This window comes from Anser cygnoides, chromosome 13 (genome assembly GCF_040182565.1).
Source record: "Anser cygnoides isolate HZ-2024a breed goose chromosome 13, Taihu_goose_T2T_genome, whole genome shotgun sequence".
In the NCBI taxonomy this organism is placed as follows: domain Eukaryota; kingdom Metazoa; phylum Chordata; class Aves; order Anseriformes; family Anatidae; genus Anser; species Anser cygnoides.
Genome location: NC_089885.1, coordinates 3,049,552 through 3,071,015, shown reverse-complemented (window position 1 = coordinate 3,071,015; position 21,464 = coordinate 3,049,552). Strand labels below are relative to the sequence as shown.

General features: G+C 40.7%; 2 protein-coding genes across 3 annotated transcripts in view; one reads left to right on the top strand and one right to left on the bottom strand.

Moving 5' to 3' along the window:
• The window catches only part of LOC106038582 (synaptotagmin-like protein 2), a 70,081-nt gene that overhangs the window by 2,473 nt on the left and 46,144 nt on the right, over window positions 1-21,464 (top strand). The window contains exons 1-2 of one of the 2 annotated variants that reach the window (XM_048070770.2): window positions 6,249-6,390; window positions 12,226-12,342. The gene's annotated coding sequence lies outside the window, so the exon portion shown is untranslated. Of the gene's footprint in view, window positions 1-668; window positions 744-6,248; window positions 6,391-12,225; window positions 12,343-21,464 lie in introns of those variants that run through there. The other variant, XM_013185187.3, reaches the window with a different exon arrangement.
• On the bottom strand, window positions 145-20,848 carry VSIG1 (V-set and immunoglobulin domain containing 1). Its single transcript, XM_067005190.1, has 9 exons — window positions 20,812-20,848; window positions 19,256-19,440; window positions 17,751-18,026; window positions 11,770-11,877; window positions 5,388-5,586; window positions 3,788-3,943; window positions 2,942-3,061; window positions 2,154-2,280; window positions 145-805 (listed from the first exon to the last, which is right to left on the bottom strand). Exons 1-9 carry the CDS (start codon window positions 20,846-20,848, stop codon window positions 622-624), a joined length of 1,392 nt encoding a protein of 463 aa, XP_066861291.1. The 3' UTR covers window positions 145-621.

Sequence of the window (21,464 nt, the reverse complement as noted above, 5' to 3'; positions counted from 1 at the left end):
CCATATTAGGCAGCAACAGGGTAAACGTTTCCAGGACTGTTTTGGTTTTGTAACTTTAAGTGGAATTCAGACACAAGATTTCATTGGTCCAGGTCTTTAAATCTGTTTCTGCGCTCTGATGAAATTGATGAAACGTGTTTTTAGTTCTGAAGTGCAAAATCAGATCCTTTAAACATTGCAGTGTACCGGCCATGATGGTAGTTCTTGGTCCACAGGAGACATGAGGTTGGCCAACACTTCACGGAGAAGGCTTCTGTGGCTCAGAACTGTATGGACACATACAGCATTACTGATAGCTGACAGGAACGTCATATTTTCTTCAATGCTTGACACCATTTTCTAATTAATTTTGTAAAATAGATTGTATAACTGTGGATGGTAGTTTTTTATATTTATTATCTAGTTATAAATACATGTGAAATTTGGTTAACTTAAAGACCCAATCTGCTACTCACAAAGTGCAGGTGTAGCATCCTTTTCAATCTCCAGCCCAATGTTTCCCAAAATAAATGCAGATTTAAGTCCCAATGCTATGTTAATTCAATGACAAATTTGCTTTTTTGTTATTTTTTTTTTCATAATGGGCTCTAAAGCTGACAAGGAAAACTGTTGAAATAAACTCTAGGCTGTTTCTTCTTTTTCCACGTCTTGCTTCTCATCATTTTCAGGTGTTCCAGAGGCTGCTGTTTCATCAACACTGGGGTATTCGTTTGTCGCATTGCTTGATGGAACTGTGGTTGCAGGTATGTTTTCTTCATTCGGTACCTGAACGTACTCTGCATTGGATTGTTTCTGAGCCATTACTCTGCAGGGAGACAGGATGAGGATTGTAATTTCATGTATTGAAATCCCATCTACACTAGAGTCTTTCAAAAGAATGTATCTTCATAGTTTTGTCATCTGAACAGTAACCCCCATATTATTAGGACTGTTACGAGAGCACCTGAGAAGGTACAAAATTGCTGTTAAGACAGAGATTGACAGTGGTGGATAATAAGACTGATCTGCACCACTGGTTTAAGTGATTTTATTAGAAGAAAAGTGGGGTTTAGTATGTTTAAATGCCAGCTCATTAAAGCAGAATGGGAAACTGAGTGTCTGACAGTATCTGAAAAGGGAGAGCAAAATAAACTGGTTGGTGTGAACTTTCAGGGAAACTGCACGCAGATCTGGTGTCCCATTCAAATACATAAAAATAAGGTACAGTCAGAAAAGAGCTGTGAAAAGGCTGACATCTAGAAAAATATTTTTAGTAATAGATATGAATTCCATTTCCCTTATCGAAAAAATAATAAATCAACTCCCAATATTTAAGTACTTTCACATATAAAAAATATCAGATACTAGTGGGTTAATTCAATGTAGTAAGGTTTATTAGGGTCCAAGCACTTAATCGGAAGTTAAAGCTACACCAGTTCAAAGCAGAAATCATGTCCATGAGTGGCCACTGGCCTGGATTAGCAGTAATCCCCATCAGGAAGTTTTAGACCCCTGCTACAGGGCAGCGTCCAGACGACATGACAATCTTTGCTGGCTCAGCTGCGTGTATTAATTTAACGTTTAACATCATGGAGCTGACTGTGTAGCATATGAGATGATACTTACCGTGGAGATTTGGCAGTTTAGGAGAGAAATGAGCAACCAAAGTGCAGAGAAAAAGACATTTCCAAAGCAGGATCAAAATGGACATTCTGAGCTCCATTCTTTGCCTAAACCTTAGTGGCTCCAGCCGTTTGAGATGCTTTAGAGTATCCCAAGCATGTGTCCCATAGCCCTTTGTCATGTCTAGTAGTCAATTCTCTAAGAGAAACCCTTAGCTGCTATACCTTTTTTGACTTCATCCACCTGCTATTAACAACCACGATAAACTTTTAAATACAAAACACTGTTTTTCCAACCTATATTTTAGGTATTGTTTGGTAGTAGCTGCTTGTAAACATAAGGAAGAGGGTAATGATCACCCATATTATAAGTGCAAAAGCCTAAAAGTCACACAAAAGCAAATACTCTCACTTTGGAAGTTTTCTCAAGCCTTGTATTATTTACTCTTCTATAAATGTTTACAGTATTTATGTTTTACTTTAGCTCTAGTTTATCAGCAGTGCTTTACAGAAACAATTGTCTTAAAATCAAGCAAACAAACAAATTCTTACTGCATTTCATTACTTGATGACTTCTTTTTCTTTGCTTTCTTGGTTAAGACCCAGACGACAACACAAATGATAACAGCTGCCACAATTGCTCCAATTAATGCTCCAGCAACAATAGCACTGTCTGAATCTAGAAAGAAAAAAAAAAAAGAGTTTTTAAAAAGTATTAATCCAGCAAAATCCCATAGAAATTTAGTGGAGGATCCTTTACCAGAAAGAAGGCATTCAATTCAAAGACCTAAAAAACTAAGTGTGTTTTTCCAGGAGAGACGCCAAAGATACTCTAGGAAAAAGAGAACCGGGCTTTTATGACCTTTGCTGCCTCCTTTCTTAACAGTTAGCACCCTACTCACAACAAGCCCCATGTTTATGACTGGCTAAGGGAAATAGTGGGTTGTTAACATTGGCAGTAGTTGAAAGCCTTTGCTCTTCAGTCCTTGCAAACAAATTCTGAAATTGAGGTTGCCTTTATCTCTGTTGCTCAGCTGCATGATCTGATTGTGAACCCTAAAAACCTATTTCCACTTCAGCACAGCTGCTAGCTCTGACCTGCCATTTTCATTTTATAGACCACTGAGTAATTGAGTACTCATTTCAGGGACATATCTCGTGATTGCTTATACAATATACACTTGGCTCTTGTTAAATGTTACTGTTTACATGAAAAATCTGCAAACAGGCATGGTTGACTACTGCCTGTATTTCCCAAAAAAAAATCTGTTTTAAAGATATTACAGCATTTTTCTTCAAAGAGTATGTCATAGATCATATACGGGGTTATTTTCACTTACGCATTGAAGTTAGGTCAAGCTCACAGGTACTGTTCCCCATGACATTGCTGGCTATACAGCGGTAATATCCTGTTTCAAAGGTAGTGAGGTTGCCAATGTACAGAATGCCAGTGGTTGGATCTGTGGCAAACAGAGAACAGGTACAGATTAACATTCGTATACTTTAGAGGGAAATGGTTTTCTTTAGTTGGTATTACTGAGAGCTTTTAAGAGAAGAAAAACAGTACAAGCTAAAGGGTTTTCCCATTATTCTTTCATTCTTTATACATATATTATTTAAATCCAAAACATTTACCTTCTTTGACAATTACTACAGTGGATCCTGTAGGAACATATTAGAAGATGAGTAGTATGCCCATACTCTGTAAGTAAGTCTGTCTAATGTTTCACTAGCACTGATACTATTGTCAATGTAATTTAATAAATGAAAAGCTAACAGGTACTGAAGATGTTCAGGATGGATTTCTTAGCAACTGAATGACAAATTGCCTTAATTTGAATGTAAGTTCACTCAAAATTCCAAAGGAAGAGAGATGTAAAGGTATGAACATTTCTCCCATTTTAACATTGTTTAAATTTAAAGTAATGGTTGGTATAGACAAGACTTTAATGTGCCACACAGTTTTTATTAAAACAAACAAACAAAAAAAGTTTAAAAAAAATAAGAAAAAATAGCTCTTTGTAACAGTCAATTTGAGTGTGTAAAAATATGAATTTGTGATACTGAACATCAGAAGAGGAGGGTAAGATTTAACTGCCCTATGTGAAGCAAAGTGTTTGAAATCCGAGCTGGTACTACGGCACTCCAGCTCTTGAGCACAGTATGGCAGTCCTGTAGTTACGTACTGAATTGCTCAGTCACAGGCGTGAGGGTATTGTCGTCTACTTTGTACCAGTGGTAGGTAGGGTGAGGCAATCCCTCTTCACATTTGCATAAGAGGTAGATTAGATGGCCTTTCTCTGGTGTTCCTTCTATTTTGCAGAAAGGCTTTGATGGTTTGACTGTAAAAGAACAAGAACAGACACATGAGTTCACACCCAGGGCTGCAAGCTTCCACATCGAGGTCTATTTCTGTGCTGCTGTAGTAAAGAATAAAACCACAGTTACAGATTTCTGTCCAAGAGCATAGTCTTGTTTATGCATCTGACCAAAAGCTCTCCTGTAAAGACTTCAGTAATACTAAATATATACATGTGGCCTAGGATACATTTTTATTATCTTTTCTTCCTTTGCATGCTAAATAAATACTATTACGGGGATGGTGAGATGTTAGGCATTGATGACAACTATCAATTACTTATACTAGACCAGTCACTATTCATTCTCTACCATTTTCTGCCACATAACAACATCTTTCCTTCAGGGCATTGGAGCTTTTCCACATAAAAAGAGAGGGTCAAGGCCTGATTCTTCAGTATCTTGCAGTTGTGGAATAAATAAATCAACTATAGTTATGTGGAGAAAAGAAAAAAAACAAACAGTTTTGATAGTTTCCTCACTTTGTACACTGAAGATTTTGCTTCTGCTTACAGCTATTATTTTTCATTTCCTATGTCTACGCATGCTGTTGTGGTTCTTTGGAGTACCATCACTGGAACTATACTGGCAATGAACACAGCCAAATTTTATGTGCATAAGTGAGTTTTCATGGGAAAAGTACAGTCTCTTCCCTTAACTGCTCCAAGATTTACTCTTTGGGAGATTTTAGATGAGAATTAGTAATTGTACTGTGAAAATGTGACTTTCAGGAAATAAATTTACATGTGTCTTTGTCCTATACGTGGCAGACAGGCAACTGATACTGCAATCTCTTTCATAAGGGTTTGATTCGTACCTCTGACCAGGTATGAGTTCTCAGTACAAAAGCAATGGTTAGATGGGGTTAGTACAAACTTTTGACTTACTAGGAAGTAAATGTCATTCTGCTCTTTTTTCCTCCTTTCTGAAATTTTGGTCTTTGCTGGGCCTGGGTTATGCTTAAAAGTAATGGCTTCACAGAGAAGTTGTCATTTACAATTAGAAGGGCTTTTTATTTTAATCAAACAGTATCATTCTTTTTCCAACACGAACAATCTAGTGAACTCGGATAATTCCAGCTACCTGCTTAAAACGGGTAGTTTTTCGAGACCACAAAGTGAATCTGAAGGCCTCTCGTGGAACCATGAGATTTTACTGTAGGTCAAGCAAGTGTAGCTCATGAGTGGTATCAGGGCAGGTCTGCTTCGTCTGGAAGCTAGATGGCACCACAAGCTCTGCCTACCTTCAAAGCCCATGGAGAAAAGCTCCGCATCAGTACACAAGTGAGCCCTTCTTTCTGCATCACAGGCCTTGTTCATCACAGCCCCGTCATTCCCTCTGCTGCTGCATATTTTGAGGCGTGAATTCATTTTTTTTGTAATAGGGCAGGAAAACTACAATACAGCAGTACAGAGGAAAGGCACTTACCCAGCACATTGACAATCACTGATTTTTGGCTCTGGCCAGCATCATTCAGTGGGCTGAAAACTTCGCAGGTGTAGGAACCAGTGTCAGAGGGCTGCATGTTGGAGATTGTTATCGATGCATTCCCTGGACCTGTTGCAGCTGTGATCCTGTTCTTAAACTCTCCATAGGAGTAAGACTGTCCTCCTGAATAATAATAGATCTGTGGTAGAAAATCCATTGTTAGTTTCAAAACAAGAGATCTTACTGCCACTTTGTTTGCTACTCGTAACTGGATTATGGTTGATTTTTGATTAAGTGAAGCAAGGTCACCCCCTTTCTTGCACCTTTCCCCAAGAAAACAGAGATAAACATAGTACATTTGCATATATATTTCTAATGGTTCTTAGATGACAAACTTTTCAGGACAGGGATTTTTTTAGTTGTGTAAATGGACAGTAGCTATTTTTTGTAGGTCCTTCAGTCACAGACTTAAGATCATTGACCATCGTATGACAAATCTGTGTACAAATGCTAAGTTATGTGCAATTAATAGTGGCACTGATTGAAGCACTGATCATTTGTGATATTAATACGCAGCTTAGTAGAAGATTATGACAGGAATGGACTTGTCATTGCAAAAAGGGGGTGGCTGCAGAGCTTTCCAAATATAGAAGCTAGCAAACAGAGAACTGAAGTGAATCCACATGACATAGGTCTAAGCAAACAAGGTGCCTGATCTGTTTGCAGTGAATCTGGAAGCAATAATAGTGCAGTACAAGAACACCAGCAGAATCATCACACGTGCAGTTAGAGCAACTATGCTGTTCTTGTTTGTGTAATCAAGATCAGAGTCAGTGTCATGAACTATCTTGTTCTTTTTTCTTTTTTTTTTTTTTTTGAATTTATAGCGTAGATGGAAGTCAAGAACAGCTGTTGGCTTCAGTGCTTGAAGTCGTACCTATTTGGGATCAAGAAGTTCCACTTTTACTATACAGTAGTAAACTTTTGCAGAATTAAAGGCATGGTAAGAAAAAATGTATCTAAGGAATGCAGCATTTAAATTAAAATTAGCTATTTAACATTGACGGATTTCACTGATTTCAGCAGCATGAATTGTACTTAAGAGCACTCTGGGAACAGAGTTGGCCTCATAAGCTTATAAGCCCAAACTCGTCGACTGAACAGAGGGATAAATTGTGTTCATTATGGAGACTGGTTGGTAGTTTGAGACTTGGGCCATGAGCTGTGATACTTCATCTGCTTTGGGGTGAATATAATAGTTCTCAAGGAGTACGTGCAATCTGTCCTGTCTAACTCTGCTGGGAAATCTAGATCTGAAAGAACAAAGCTAATGTGAAAGACTATGGAACGTTAATTACTTCTCTCAGATATTACTAATAGTATTATACATAAGTGGTAGTGCTTGGGATAAGCAGTATGCTCCCCAGTGCACAAACGCCATTTTCTAGGCAAATGGAGTGGCTGCAGCACAATCCATAAACCATTTTCTCACACTGACGAGTGGTAACCATACAGAATTACAGGTTGGCACCCAAATGGATCTAACATTTGTCCCACTGACAGTATTCTGGAATCAGCACTGTAAATGTATTTATGGAAGTTGGACCCGACAACATATTTTTAATGGAAATAGTTGGAAAATGCTTGTGGGAAAAAGTTTCACAGACTGGTGTAAAATGCCATTCATGCTTGACTAATATCAAAAGTTCTTTTTTGTCAAAGCTTCCTGCCTGTGGGGACACTGCAAAACCCCAGGCAAGGAGTATAATTTGCTTTACCTTGCAGATCAACTGATTGCCTTTTGAATTAAGAATATTTATTCTTAATTCTATTTATCCACCCTGATATAGTGTTGACTGAAATCTTTAAGCAATGTTATCTCAAAACCTTTATTAGCTTAAGGCAAGCTACACCCCAAAACTGCCTGAACATAGCTGGTGTATGCAGTGATAAAGCTTTGAAATGAAGGTCAAAACGCAAGGCTGCACAGCACCAGCAGCCTCGGTACTGCAGCTTGGCCCCCTCTCAAGTGCAGTTTTGTCTGCTTTCCAGCCAGACTTGATCTGTCCCTGCCCCAGGATTGCAAACACCAGGTACAATTGAGGCAGGGCTCTGAGTACCAGAGCTACTGCGTGCTTTGCCAGCACGTGGGAAACTGGTGTTGCAGCGGGGAAGGATAACAGCTTTAATGTTAGCACAGCGTGGGCTTTGTTAGCAGTCTGCAAGACTGTTGGAGAGACTCTCCAGCTTCCATTTTTTCCATGCAAGCCCATCAGGTTTAAAAGCGGCTTTATGCTTTGCTAATATAAAACTGATATGCCTGTAATTAAAAAAAGCTATTGGCCACAATTCTTTCATTTTCTACTTATCATAGTACAAGCAACAACAGAATGTCATACACTGCTCAATTCATGACTTTGAAGTTACAAAACCTGTGAATTCTGACCTCAGGCATCTCTTAAACAGATATTCCTCTATAGATCCCAGCAGTGATGGATTTGTGCCTCCTCTCAGTTGGTAGTGTGATGGTCATTTGAGTAGGGTAAGGGCAGGAGCTTCCATCAGCTTCATACTAGTGTGAAATTCAGTTGCACAATGTCTTGTATGAGGTAGTGCCTGATTTGCAGCAGCGTGAGAGGAGAGACAGGTCCACTGTATCCTTTCATAGGGCTTCACTATTGAAAAAAGGTCTAAATTCTCTTCAGCCTACCTCAGAGTCATTTGGGATTTATGCCTGCTGTGTACCAGCTCAGCTACAGCACATGTTCCTGGGAAACAAGTCTGGCACTGCAAGTTGTAAATGCAGTCAGAGCATGCCAGTAAACAACACAGAGGAGCAAGTGCTCCCTGTGAGCATGGTTTAATTCATCTGATGTCAGGGTGAATTACGCATCTAAGCCCTCATACTCACTGCATACCTCACTGCAAAATTAATCCTCAGCGCTCTTTCTTCCTTTCTGAATGGACACAGAGGAAATATTTTGTGTACACTGTTAAATCTGAGGCAGGTGTCAGCACAGCAGAGAATATTTCTTCTCTTCGTGGATTTAAACCGAATCTTTTAGTATTTTTGTTGTTGTTTGAACTATGAATATATAAACACAGTTGAACAGCTTAAGGAAATGCACTCGGTTCCCCTGCAGGCTCCTGTCCTTTCTCTCTTTTGCTCCTGTATGATGCTTATCTCGCTAGCTGTGGAGTTCATTGCCTGAAGGAAGGTGGTAAACACCAAAAAGGCTGAGTAATGTTGTGATTAATTACCGAGTGTATATCTTGTCCCAGAGGTATGATTGGATTGTGTACACAGGAAATTTCATTTAAGAGGAACATGTTTCAGTTAATTGGCTGCGAATTTGTAGCCCGTTTGAAACAATACACTCAAAATTAATATTTTAAACCCTTGTATAAAAAGTTTGTATATTGTCCTTGAAAAGATCATGTTTATGCCTTTCAAAAAACTGATAAGAAAATATTTGCAAAAATGTATCTATTCCATTTCAGAAGTCAAAAACTTGTTTTCTGTTGAAGATAAAGCTTTTTTTTTTTTTTTGGCAACTGACAGCTGATATCCCTTCCCACAAGTATGCATCTCATTGACATTTCTTTCTGTTTTACCTAAAATGTCCTTAAAATGTCTACATGGGAAAAAGTATAAATGTAGTCAATGGCAGTCCTTTGCCAGAGGCCTTTTTAAATCAGCGTGATAAATATGTTTAAAGTCCAGTATCTTGAATGTAAAAAGTACCCAAGAAATCTGCTGTGTTCTCTGTAAAAGTAAGCACTTAATGTCCTCAAGCAAACCATGAGCAGCTCTAGTGAAGTCGATGATTTACCAGTGGAAAAACAATACTGTGGATGTAGTAATGGTTGCTACTTCTAATTACCAGCTAGTTTGCTCATGCGAGTTTTTATATAATGATGCCTTTTCACATTTCAAGGGAGCAGCTGCCTCGGATGACTAATCAAATAACTGACAAAAAAAAAAGAAAATGTGAGATTATCACTCCTAAAAATGCTGTCCCTAATAACTCCACAATCTGAAACAGCAGTTTCTGCAAAACAGCTAAAAGCTGTCCAGAAAGTCTCTCCTTGGTCTTGGAAAGGATTGCAGTTTGTTCTTTAACTTGTGGGCCAGGGTTTGCTTAAAGCCCAGCGGTGTCAGCAGTCATCCCTCCTGTCTTTCTAAGGCAATGGCATGGTTAGTCTGTGTTTCCAGAGTCACAGTGTCTGCTACAACCAAGAGGATTTGGTGTCATAGAGCTCCAAGGCAGTTGAACTATTTGTGTACCTGTTCAGGAAATACGTATTACAAACAGGACAGGGAAGGAAGTGGGAATGGTCATGCTAGTTTGGAAGAAAATCTTGGTAACCTCAATGCTGGAGGCAAGGTCATTTGTGTCGTGAATTCAGAAGGATTTGGTACATGAAATCACACATCCTTTTCTACCTTCACCTGACTTGTGGGCAGGTTGTTCCCCTTCTTGTGTGATGGTGAGGAAAGTGCTCGCCTGAAGAGGAAGCAGTTGGCAAAGCTGCGTTGAGGGTTTTCGATGGCTGCCGGATGTCTGGCAGAAAAGGAGAAACCCACCTACAGGTTTGTTTATACAGCGTCTCCCATACAGCAATCTAGTTCCTTGGGGAGTAGAGGACACGTGTGAAAAAGCAGGCAGAAAATTAGAAGAAACGTGCCTCCATCTGCTTCCTTTCCCTTCTTGGGGCCAGACAAATAAATGCTAGAATTAGTATAAATGTGTGTCTTTCAAATGGCTTTGGATGGACTCAGTCCAGGTCAGTGTTCCTCCCATCTCCTGGTGCCATCACACCACATTGCTGTATTGCCTAGTGCATCTGGGTGTCAAACTTGTAAAAACAGACGTACTTGAAGATGCGTTACAAAACGTCCCACTTAATCCGCACAGTAGCCTTGATTTCCTGACTGTGAGGCAGAACGAGGACATGGCTTCCTGTCTAATACTCGTCTTCCCTCCCCAAGCCCATCTCGCTTTCTCCCACCAGCAGATGCAAAGCTGGAGCATCCTGTCCGATGAAGTTTCTCTAGGCTGATGTATGCGTGTTGTTCTATCATTTTCTCTGTCATTTTCTCAGGCTACCATAAAAAGAACTGTTGAATTCTCTTTCTCACCGATAAGTGCAAAGGGAGATATTAACAACTTTAGCAGATAGATATCATCATCTCTTTCTGAATTCTGAGTACAGACAGAATTTATAAAATAACAAGGGAAAAAATGTATTCATCTTTCCCTTAAGCATTTTACCATCTAATTAGAGAGCAAATGCTGCACTCTCCAAGTGTTAATTAAAGCCCAAGGCGCGGATTCTGAACTTGCTAGATAAGCAGGCAAAAGCTCACATGTGCATTGGTTTCGTTGACGTGTGCCGTGTGACTGAGCCTGGCCCCAAATGCATTGGCTCATCCACAGCTGCTTTTTACACATTTTTAGTGAAACTTTGATCTGCCAGACTGCAGCGGGGATATTCTGCCCTACATTACTGGGATTTTTGTCATGGGTAACCGAGGATGACTGGAAGCCTCTTGTTACAATTGCACGTTGGAAGAAGAAAGGTATGGAGTCAGAAGCCTTTAGAGAATTAATCATTCAGCAGCTTTAACTGGCGCAAAATGCTTTGGAGGATCATCTCTTTCATGTTCTCACAGTGTCATTCTTGTGGCTGAACTATTAGTGAGTAATTTCTACGGCGTATCAAGCACAAACATGCTTTCTCAGTGCCTTTGGCAGTTATCAGACCTCAATTTGCTTTGGGTTGCACCCTGTACTTCACGGTGAGTCAGGAATCCCACTCAAAGAGGGTTTGGAAGGGATTCTGGCTGGGACACCGGCCAGCTGATGGCTGAGAGGAGGCTGGTTCAGCAGGCAGCTTTGTGTTCCTCTGTACGTCACAGCCCAAAATGTCATGTTCTAGAGGGGGGATCGAGGAGGAACATTTTTTCTCTCTGTAAATATCTAGCCCCAAATCTGGGCTATTCAGACTTGCTCACATTCGGCCCAGACGCTCCTGGTGTGTGGACGTGCTATTCAGATACTCTTTGGGCAGAATATTCTCAAAGGATCAGGTACTAGTTCAGCCACTTGAATAGCTGTGGGAAAAAAGCAACAGCTACTTCCACAATAATTCTGATAGAGGAAAATGCAGTAAAAATTAGCATGAGGTAAAAATTCTGAGTGATGCATCTGATTGAGCTCATCTCAATCATGTGTCGGTGTTAGGATTTTAACCCAGAACATAATTACAATTTTTATAGCAGTATAAATCTAGCAGAAGCTATTTAGCTCTTTTTATGTTGTTGTTAAGATTGTGGGTTGTTTTTTTTTTTGTTTTGTTTTGTTTTTTTTTTTCTTACCTTGTATCTCCAGCTACATCTTCCCCGTGCATCTGTCACATACACCATCTTTTGACAATGACTGACTGACTTTTCATCCATACTCAGAATACCGTGACACGGGGAGTGCTGTATTTGAGTAAAAATGGGCTGGTCTGAGAGTTAAATGAGACTGGAAATGTGCCCCCAAAGTCCAAGAGCCTGTTCTCTACACAACTCCCCTGAAGGCAGTGTTGCTGTTCACAAGGGCAGGGTGCCTCATGCTCAGCACATTTTGCAGATGTCTTAAGCCCTGAGTAACAGAGTAGGATGCAATACCATCTTAGTGCTGAGTTCTACCTAAAATTAGGCAAACTAAGTCTCCTATTGGCTCCAAACACGTAAGTTACAACCTGATCTTTTTCTACTTGTCTCCACTTTTCTTTTTGCTCTGTTGTCTGCATAAGCATGCCAGTTTATTTGACCTTCTCTCTGCAGACTGTCACCCCAGCACCAGAGATAACCACAGGCAGCCAACAGCAACCCCAGTGACATCCAGGAATTGCTCTGACTGCATTGACACTGACAGCAGGGTCTGTCTTCCCGTCACTGGAGGTATTGTCTTTGCTTTCTGCCATTAAATGAAGCTATGTTTTTTGGTGCCTGCAGGGTCATTGAAGTGTTAGATAAGACTTGGTTTTAAAAACATCACCCTTAAGCAAAACAAAATGCTCATGTATTAGAGAGGCCACTTCCAGTAAGTTTTCTGTAGTGCTCCAGGCAGTGCTTTGCAGAGGCTTGTCTTCACTCGGGGGCTGGAATGGGCTGCTCTGCTCCGAGCCAGCGTCCCCTGCAGCACTGACAGCCCCTGCAGCACACAGCCTCAGGCATCTGTGGCTGGAAGCATGTGTGGTGGGCTCTCAGGACCTCATCTTGCCCCTTGCTGCTAAATGACACATCCTTGGTAGTACAGATAGGAGAAAAATGCAGAGCTCCCTCAGGATGAAAGCCAATATACAGAACAAATGGAAGATACCATTGCTACAGGCTGCTACATTCCTTCCCTCACTATCGTCCATCAGCAGTTTTGCCAAAGCAGTGTTGATGTCATCATTTGCAAGTATTTCAAGTTAGCTTTTTTTTAAGACAATGATTCCATGAGAGGCGTATCAATAATTCACCCAGCATCTCTTACAAACAACAGTCATTCCTTTCCCTTACTCCTCTAGTTAACTCAAAATTTCCATCAATAATACTGCAGCGAGCATATCTTGGGTAGCCATGCAGTGTCTCTGACAATTTCACTTGCTTTAACTGTGGGTGGCCTGGGCTGGAGGCTCGAGGTGTGGTGCTGGTTGGGTTCAGGACTTGGATTTAGGCTTGCCAGGCTGCAGCCTCGCCTGTGCAGAGTCAACAGAAAGCTTCAGTCTTTCAAACATTTATTTAGGTGCTTTATACTGAGGTCAGCCGAGTGACTCAGAGCACAGATGTAGATCTTAGCAGGAGCTGTGACTCTACCTTAGGAAGCAGGCCAGGCTGTGATATATTCTGTTACCCTGGGTGAGCTGAATAAGTAGTTTTTGCCTCAGTTTGTCTATAGGTAAAGTACAGAGAGTTGGGTAGTTGGAAATTTCTCAAGATCCTTGGCTGGGAGCAGCTATTTAAAAATAAAATTCATCATTAAAAAGACATATTGCAAGGGGGAAAAAGGCAAAAAAAAAAAAAGTAAAAATACACATAACTTCCCATTTTCCATTAGTTGACATTTACAATATTTAGTTCAAATGAAGCGAATTATTTCCACTGGTGGAACTTCTCAGGATAAGAGCAAAATTAGGCTCCAATTAGAGAAAAGTTTTATATTCCTACACTACATATATCTGCACTGTCTTCAAACTAGCCCAGCGAACACCTGCCATTCCCCTGTTTGCTGCCTTCCTTCTCATCGCAGTGTCTGCAAGCAGCCGGCTGTTTGCGGTATCTCCTCCCCGCCCGTGTAACTGCCATGGCTTTTAGCTGCTGAGCACCTGCGCCAGCATTGTGGCAAAGGGGAACAGGGTATGAAAACACCACAACAAACAGCGAAGCACACCAGCTAGCTTCACAAAGCAAGCGCTGGGAAGCATTGGGTCTGTGCATTGATGAACAGCATTGCCTAAGCTTGAAGCAAGGTAAAATCTGTGGCTGAATACTCCGGGGTGTTAAATTAACACTGTCACCAGTCCTCACACTGATCTTATTGGTTTCCCTCGAAACAGAACTGCGGCTGAGCTTACGTATCTCAGAACACTGCAAAATCTGTAAAATGACGGTATAAAATATTAACGTTCTTTTTAAAAGGACACCTATGGCCTCCATACTTAATATATATAATGTCCTAAAATCTAATAATGTAAAGCTCACCGTCATTAATTTTAAAAGCCAAAAGAATCTTAATGACCTAAATTTGCCTTAATTAATTCTAACATTCTACAGTGTTAGCTTTATTATTTGCTGCCACTGCAGAGAGAAATGGCCATATTACCAGTTATGTAAATACACATTATTTATTAGGATGCAGATTTCATTATGTTTGTTACGGAGAATATCCCCCTATTAATTCTTTTTATACTAGCCACATGAATAACAGGGTCCTCAAGGCAGCTAGCACTTAGTGAGGTGTTGGGAATATTTAGGATTGTAGCAGGTGAGATAACAAGTATTTTCTGTAGCTTTTTGAAAAATTGTAAGTCTCCTATCTTTAAAATGTTTGGCAGACATTTTCTACTCTAAAAAAATGGAAGCTGAAAATGTATCCATTTAATTGTTGAAAAAATGGCAAATTTTAATAACAGTATAATTTTAATAAAATTTTCTGGAGGAAATAGACGCTACTTATAAGGAAGTATTCATTATTTGAGATGTGTTAGAAGAATCTAAGTATATCATAAAATTTAATAATTTCATCCAACTTAAAATGCAAGCTGCTGTTCTGGTATTCAGTAAGCTATAGTGCCAACATGTTCAATTCCGTTGCTTTTGTCAGCTCACCAGTATATCGAATGTACTTTTGACTTGCATTTTAGTATTCTTTAAACAACGTAAGCCAAAGCTGGCAGTCTATTCCATTGCAATGAATATACTTTCTACTTGGAAGAAAATATGAAATTTAACTTCAGCTGCATGCCAAGCAACCAGGGCAAAGCCAGGTTTGTAGAGACAAAGATTATATTTTGTTTAAACCTGTAGGTGAAAAGTATACATGCTCCCAGGCACTCTGTCCTTTCTGAAATCCAGAAAAGTCACCAGTGCGAAATGGAAAAAGCAGCCTCAAATTGCTGTGGATTTAGAGACAGGTTGAAAATCCGATTTCATGTTCAGCTGTATTGTGTGATTTCTTTAACTGGGTATTTTTCACAGGCAGTCACAGTTCTTTCTTACCACTGTTTGTATTAACACGATTAATTTTGCTGTGAATAGGTTCAAAATGCCAAGGAATCACTGTGTTGCGGTAAAAAGCTGTGGGACCAAATAATACAGGGCTGAACGGGTTGCTAAAAGCATTTTAATTACAGCACCCCAGTCCTGCAGCTCTGCACACGCATGCACCCTCTGAATACATCAGCAAAGTGAAGGGTTTTCTCCACGCCTTGCTGAGTGTAGAGCCGAGGATAGCGGGCACTGCAGCGAAGGGAAGTTTTGCCTCTGTCCTCAAGGAGGATGGGATTAGCACTACCCCGTCGCCGTGCCAGATTGTATCGACTTTATTTATTGACAGTGCAGATCATCCATTACCAATGGATGTGTGCTGTGGTGTGAAAGTGAATTTACCATGAAATTAGTTTCAAATGGGGAGAAAACCAGATGCGTTTTTTCCAGTTCTTATAGGCACAGCTTCCCCACTGAATTCAGTGGGAGCTGCAAAATCCAGGACTGAGTGCTAAAGAGATTGATCCATAAGGTTTCCCTGGCATTTCAGAGCCTCGCATCAGTTAATTTTTTTTGGAGCATATTCCAAACCCCCCACAGTATGTTCTGATTACATTCCTTAGGGGATATTTTCTCATCATCCATCACAGCTTACAAATGTTTTTTCCCCTCTTGAATCTCTTGATGCTGTCCCATGCTCCCTCTGAAATACTTTCAGCTACAATCTTCTTATTTTTCCTGGTTGTGATCAGAAAATGTATTTCATTTTTTGTCTTGCAATGAGGAAAATTTAACGCAAGTAAAATGGAGAGACTGTAACTGAATCTGGAGAATATGGGCTCGATCCTGTCTTGGTGCTGTACTTCCCACCTGAAGGAGTGATTGAAGTCTGTGCTACAACATACTGGATCAAAATTATAATGCATTACTCTATGCACAACTTAGTTAGGAAACCTGATGCTGCCACCCTTTCATGAGTAGTTCTTTATTTAAGAAAACAGTTTTGACTTGAAAAAAGCAAATGATATGAGTAACAACTACTCATACAATTAGTCAGGAAGGTGTGCATATATCAGTCTGTCATTTAGCTGGAGTCAGAACTTAGGACGGGCCCACTGTTTGTGCTTGTCACTGCTAGAGGCTTTATCTATGGCTACGATATACAGCAGGAGGGTAAGCAGTTCCCCTGACCTTTGTTAAATTGCTATTTCTTGCATACTGGCTATTGCTCAGTGCCAAATGTAGTAAGTACTGTACATTCTGCAAATTGCACACAGTCTAATTCTGCTCTAATTGATAAACTGAATAGAAGGTATAACTCTATCAGCTGTGGCAAACCTCCGAACGTAATGTTATTAGGAAGTTGTTAAACACTACAGGAATATCATCAGAGTGGGCTGTGCCAGTGATCTAAGTCAAACCTGTTTACATCAGCTCTCAGGTGTAACACCGAGCAGGAAAACTGAACTTGTAGGAAAAAAATGTTAGCAGTAAGGTTAAAACTAGGGGGGAGAACAGGGGCTGATTGTCTTAAAGGCCAAGCCTGACACTAGGGTGTGGAAAGAAGTCACAGTCTTCAAGGATGCAGTGACACTTCTAAGCAGCATTTCTTCTTACAAAGAAAATTGTTGCTGACTGCTCAGCACCTTGCTGGGTGAGCTAAGGGGAACTCAGAACCTGCACGTTATGCTGGATTAATTTCACACCCAAACATTAGATTAATTGGTAGCTCTTGTAGTCTGGCTGCTAGTGTGGGTATGTACAGAAGTTGCACATCCCATCCCTGACTCCCTGTAGGCAGGCCAGGCTGCTCTGCAAGGCCTTCAGAGCCCCGTGAGGGGCTGGGGCAGTGGTTACAGCAGGCAGCTGCCTAGTGCTTGGTGTCCCTCGCAGTCCTGCTGCCCTCTCCACGCTGATACCCCATCCTACCATGCTGTAGTGCTGCAGGGGGAGATGCTGGTCTCAGGAAGGGCAGGGAGCACTTGCCTTTGGTCTGTAATTGTTCTGCTACTGCAATGACACCCACGGGATGCTGCAAAATGCTAACACAAGTTAACTGGGGCAGATTTCCCACTACTGCTGCTGACTTGGGCTGGTGGTCTGTTGTTACGCACTGCTCTCGTCCCGAGCCGCCCAATAGCAGCGATAATGGAGCTCGCATTTGACCCTGAGGTGGGGAACTCATTGTCATAGGCAAGGGCGTCTCACCAGGAAAACCACATTCACAATAGAAGGAAGTGTCTGCCAGACAAGAGAAAAAGGAGCTGGTCCAGGGGCTGGAGCACTTGTGTGATTTTTGGACACCTAAGCTTTACTCCACGTCACGCTTCCTGTGTGACTTGGAGCAAGTTGTTGAAGCATCTGAATGCCTCTCCTACCTTCTCATAAGTTTCCGTGGGAGCTCAGGCATGCAGTAGGAATTGGGAGCCTTGGTAGCTTTGTATATCTGCCCTAAAATTCATTGCACCTCAGTCCTTTGTCTTTAGTGTGGGAACACCAAGGTTACCTGCCCCCAGCTCTTAGCGAGGATAACACTATAAAACATAACAAGATTCTTCAAGGACGTCAGGACATCTTAAACATATCTTCATATTAATAACAAATAAATATCTTACGGTGTGCAGCTGGCTCTCTTTGGCACTGTAAAAGCTCCACTGGATAAAGAAATTTCCCAGCGGCTGAGAACTCGCGTACGTACAAAGGAGGGTTGCGTTGCCGCCTGTCGTGACATTCACTATCTTCTCAGGAACGGTCACCACAACGCCGCTGGCGTGACCTGTGGGCAGTAAGCACGGTGAACAGAGAACTACTGGGGCCAGCCCTGGGGGCTGGGCAGGAGAGCCTTGCTCCTGCTTTATCCAAACAGCCTGAAGGAGATGTCTGTCCTTCTCCTTTCAGCAGTTTCCCTTGGGCTTGGTAGGGAAGTTTTCATGATAACGAGCTAGGAGTGGGTAAAGCTAACAAGCACGTAAACCCCCAGAATAGCTGTCCCCTTAAAACCAATAATATTCTGACAAAGCAGAGCTCCTGAAAGCAGGCCTGTTCTCACCTGCAGAGGCTTGTCTTCTCACTGAGAGCCTGCGGCTCAACGGAACCTTTCTTCTGCACTCTCAGCACTCTCCTGAACCTCACGCTCTCATTCACAGCTGTCCTGAGGCCTCTTTTACACCTTTCTTGCCTTCTTTTCTGCAGTTACTCCTTTAGATGTCTGATCTTTATCCGTGGCTCACCATCTGCTACAGTGTTGTCTCTTATTGTATTCTTATGTTCTGTTTCTGACTCAGTGGCACTGTTGGGTTCCCCCAGTTTGGAGCCTAGCAGCCTTTCTCCATTTTCCTTTTGCTAACTACTTTGCATATGTTTAGGTTCCTTATGGCTTCCATGCAGAAGCTGTGTTTTTTTCCAATGTATGAGTGATAGAGGCAAACATACAAAATATTCTTCTCTTAATAGAATATCTGTGCATCTTAGGCTAGGGTGCTGCTTTTTAGAATTTAAGCAGAACCTTCAGCAACATCAAAAGAATATTTTGCTCAAATTATCACTATCACCCACATGAGAGAAAACATAGTTTAAGAAAGATTTATTTTGGCATTTTTAACCATGCAAATGTTGCAGATTCATCTGCTCCTACAGTAGGCAAGCCTATCTCAACCTAATCTCTTTGGGGTTTGAATTCCTTGTTTGATAGCTTGAGTATTAGAAGTTCAGTGGAAGGAAGAAGGCAATAATCCACTTTCCATGTCAGTGTTGGCTAGGATGAGAACTAGCGAGCTTTAACTGCAGCGAGATTTGCGTTATATGTGAGGGCAGTCTCACAGGAACGGTTGCAGACTGACCTAAATTAGTGTGGATCCTGCCTTGGGGAAAGAGAGGATCCCAGTGCTATGTGTAAGTCCTGATTGTCCTGTGAGTTCCCAATAGCTTGATCCTTACTGTAATCTAATATGAAAGCCATGTAATGTTATTTTAGCTGTCTCAGTTCATTGTTCTCAGCTTTAACAATTAGAGTTGGCCAGAAGATTAGTTTCTTGCCACTATAATACTTGCAAGTATGTGCATTAATTTTCTCTTCTTCATTGGAATTAAGCTACGGTCCTTCAACACAATGGCAAACTACTGAAAACATCCATTTTCCAGTCATCTGCTCTGTGTTTCCTTCATCACTCTCTGTGTCTGGAGTCAGGAGTGCCACAGCTTGGATATTACAAGCTTTTCCATGAGAATTTAGCAGAAATGACTCCATCTTCTGTAAAGTTGTATGTTTGGAATAAATACATTCAGCTGAAATACGCTTGCATAGTTCTAGTAAACATATAAGGCCAAAACCTATAAAACTTTCATTGTCCAGCAAGGTTGTTAAAAGCCACTGCTAATTCTAAGATGGTGCTTTTGACTGGAAATGGAGTGAGCTGGAACTGCGCAGCCTATTCCCACATCACGGAAGTTAGTGAGAGCTTTGCTTTGTGTTTAATTCACTCTTTATGGTTTCAAACTCATAATCCCATCTCATCCATACAGCTCTTTTGATTTCAGTGAAAAAAGCACATGAGTAAGAAGTGACCCCATAAAAAAGGCTGGTGTGAGCAGGACTATAACTTCTTATTAAACCATTGCTCTGTCTTTTACTCAGCAATATAACTGTGTGAGCATTTCCTTGCTACAGAGAAAGTGACTGCAGTTAACTGGGAATCATCCACTTTCATTGCAGTCCCATGAAGTTTTTAATGCTAACAAGTAAATACCAGTTTGCTGATATTTTGCTGGCCTCCACAGAAACCTGCAGTCAGTGGTTCCCCTTGCTACGGCCATGCTGCTAGCCTTAAGTCCACAACTGTGGAATTGGAGGATATTGTTTTGCAAAGTATTTGTACCAGCACTGAATTCCTTTTAATTTCTAAGGCAAAAATCTGTGGAGTTTGTGTGAGTGAGAGAGGTGACATTGAAATACTAGGAGCAACTATTTAAATTATTTCTTTGGCATCCAAAATAGGTAATTCCATCTTGAAAAGAAAATGCGGAATCTAACTTTCATTTTCGTTAGTGGATACAGTTCATCTCCTCCTGGAGAATTAGACTTAAAATATCTACTCCTGTATATGTTAAAAGTAAAGCTTAGCACAATAAATTGTCTTTGAAACATGAATAATATATTATCTTTAATATACCATATATTTCCTAGATTCCAACGAGTATTACATCCTCACTTAACTTCATGGAAACACGAATGATTATTTGCATGCTTAAAGTTAAGCATACCCCCAAAAAATTGGTGGGGATGGGCCCAAGGCATCATTTCCCAGGAATATCTTGAAGAGGAGACAAAAGCCAAATGTAATGAAACCAGCCTTGAAGGTTAGGTTTTCTCACATTCAGCTTTTGGCTCCTCTTGAAACAGTCTAGCACTCTACATGTGAACTCGTTGCCTCCTCCTGTCTGTAAAGCAAAGCACTGGTTTACCGAAGCTAAAATTCTGTTCTTGAGCAAAAAATTATTACCAGTCAGAGGGCAGCTTGCTGATTTCCACAAAATAGCGTGGAATTGTAGCCACAATATTCATTCCATCTAGAAATAAATCCCAAGCATTTTCCTAGTTTGCCAGTCAGGTTGACCTGCTCTCTTATTTCAACAAGTTCCTCTACTTCAGTGTTATTTCAATCAGTTTGTTATTCTTACCTGCAAGGGTGGCTAGGATTGGAAGTATCTTCAGCATCGTTGCAAACATCTTGATGTTCGGAGAGAAAAGAGACCAGATGCAGGTCCTGAGTTCGACTAAAACTCAACCGTGACTGTTTTTTTTTCAAGTGGGTTTTTGTTTTCCTTATCAGCTATGTATCAACACGTCAATAAGCTTTTTATTCTCCTTTATCACATGTATGCTTTTCTCCGACTAGTGGTGTGATTGTTCAGTTGAAACCATTTTGTGGGGTGTGAGCAACTGAGTGTTTTGTTAATATTAAACTTTTGAATCAGAGAAGCCCCAATTCTCCCACCTTTACCAAGGCCCAGCAGTATTTGCCCTCATAAGTACTCCCACTGAGCACAACCAAAGTATTTGTGGATCTATTAACAGTCAATCTGATTACCAGTGTTGGAGTCAGGCCTAATATGAATAAGGAATAATCTTTATTTCCTGTTAATTCGATCAATTTTTTTTAAAATGTGTATCTGGAGATAATACTTGGCTAGTACAGTTCTGTTTTAAAATTTATTTCTCATACCGTTTTATACAGAATGGTTATGTTGGACTCATGATTGCCTTGAAATTTCTGTACTGAACTCATCAGGAAGACAACACACCAAAATAAAGTTAAAATAAAACACAGTTT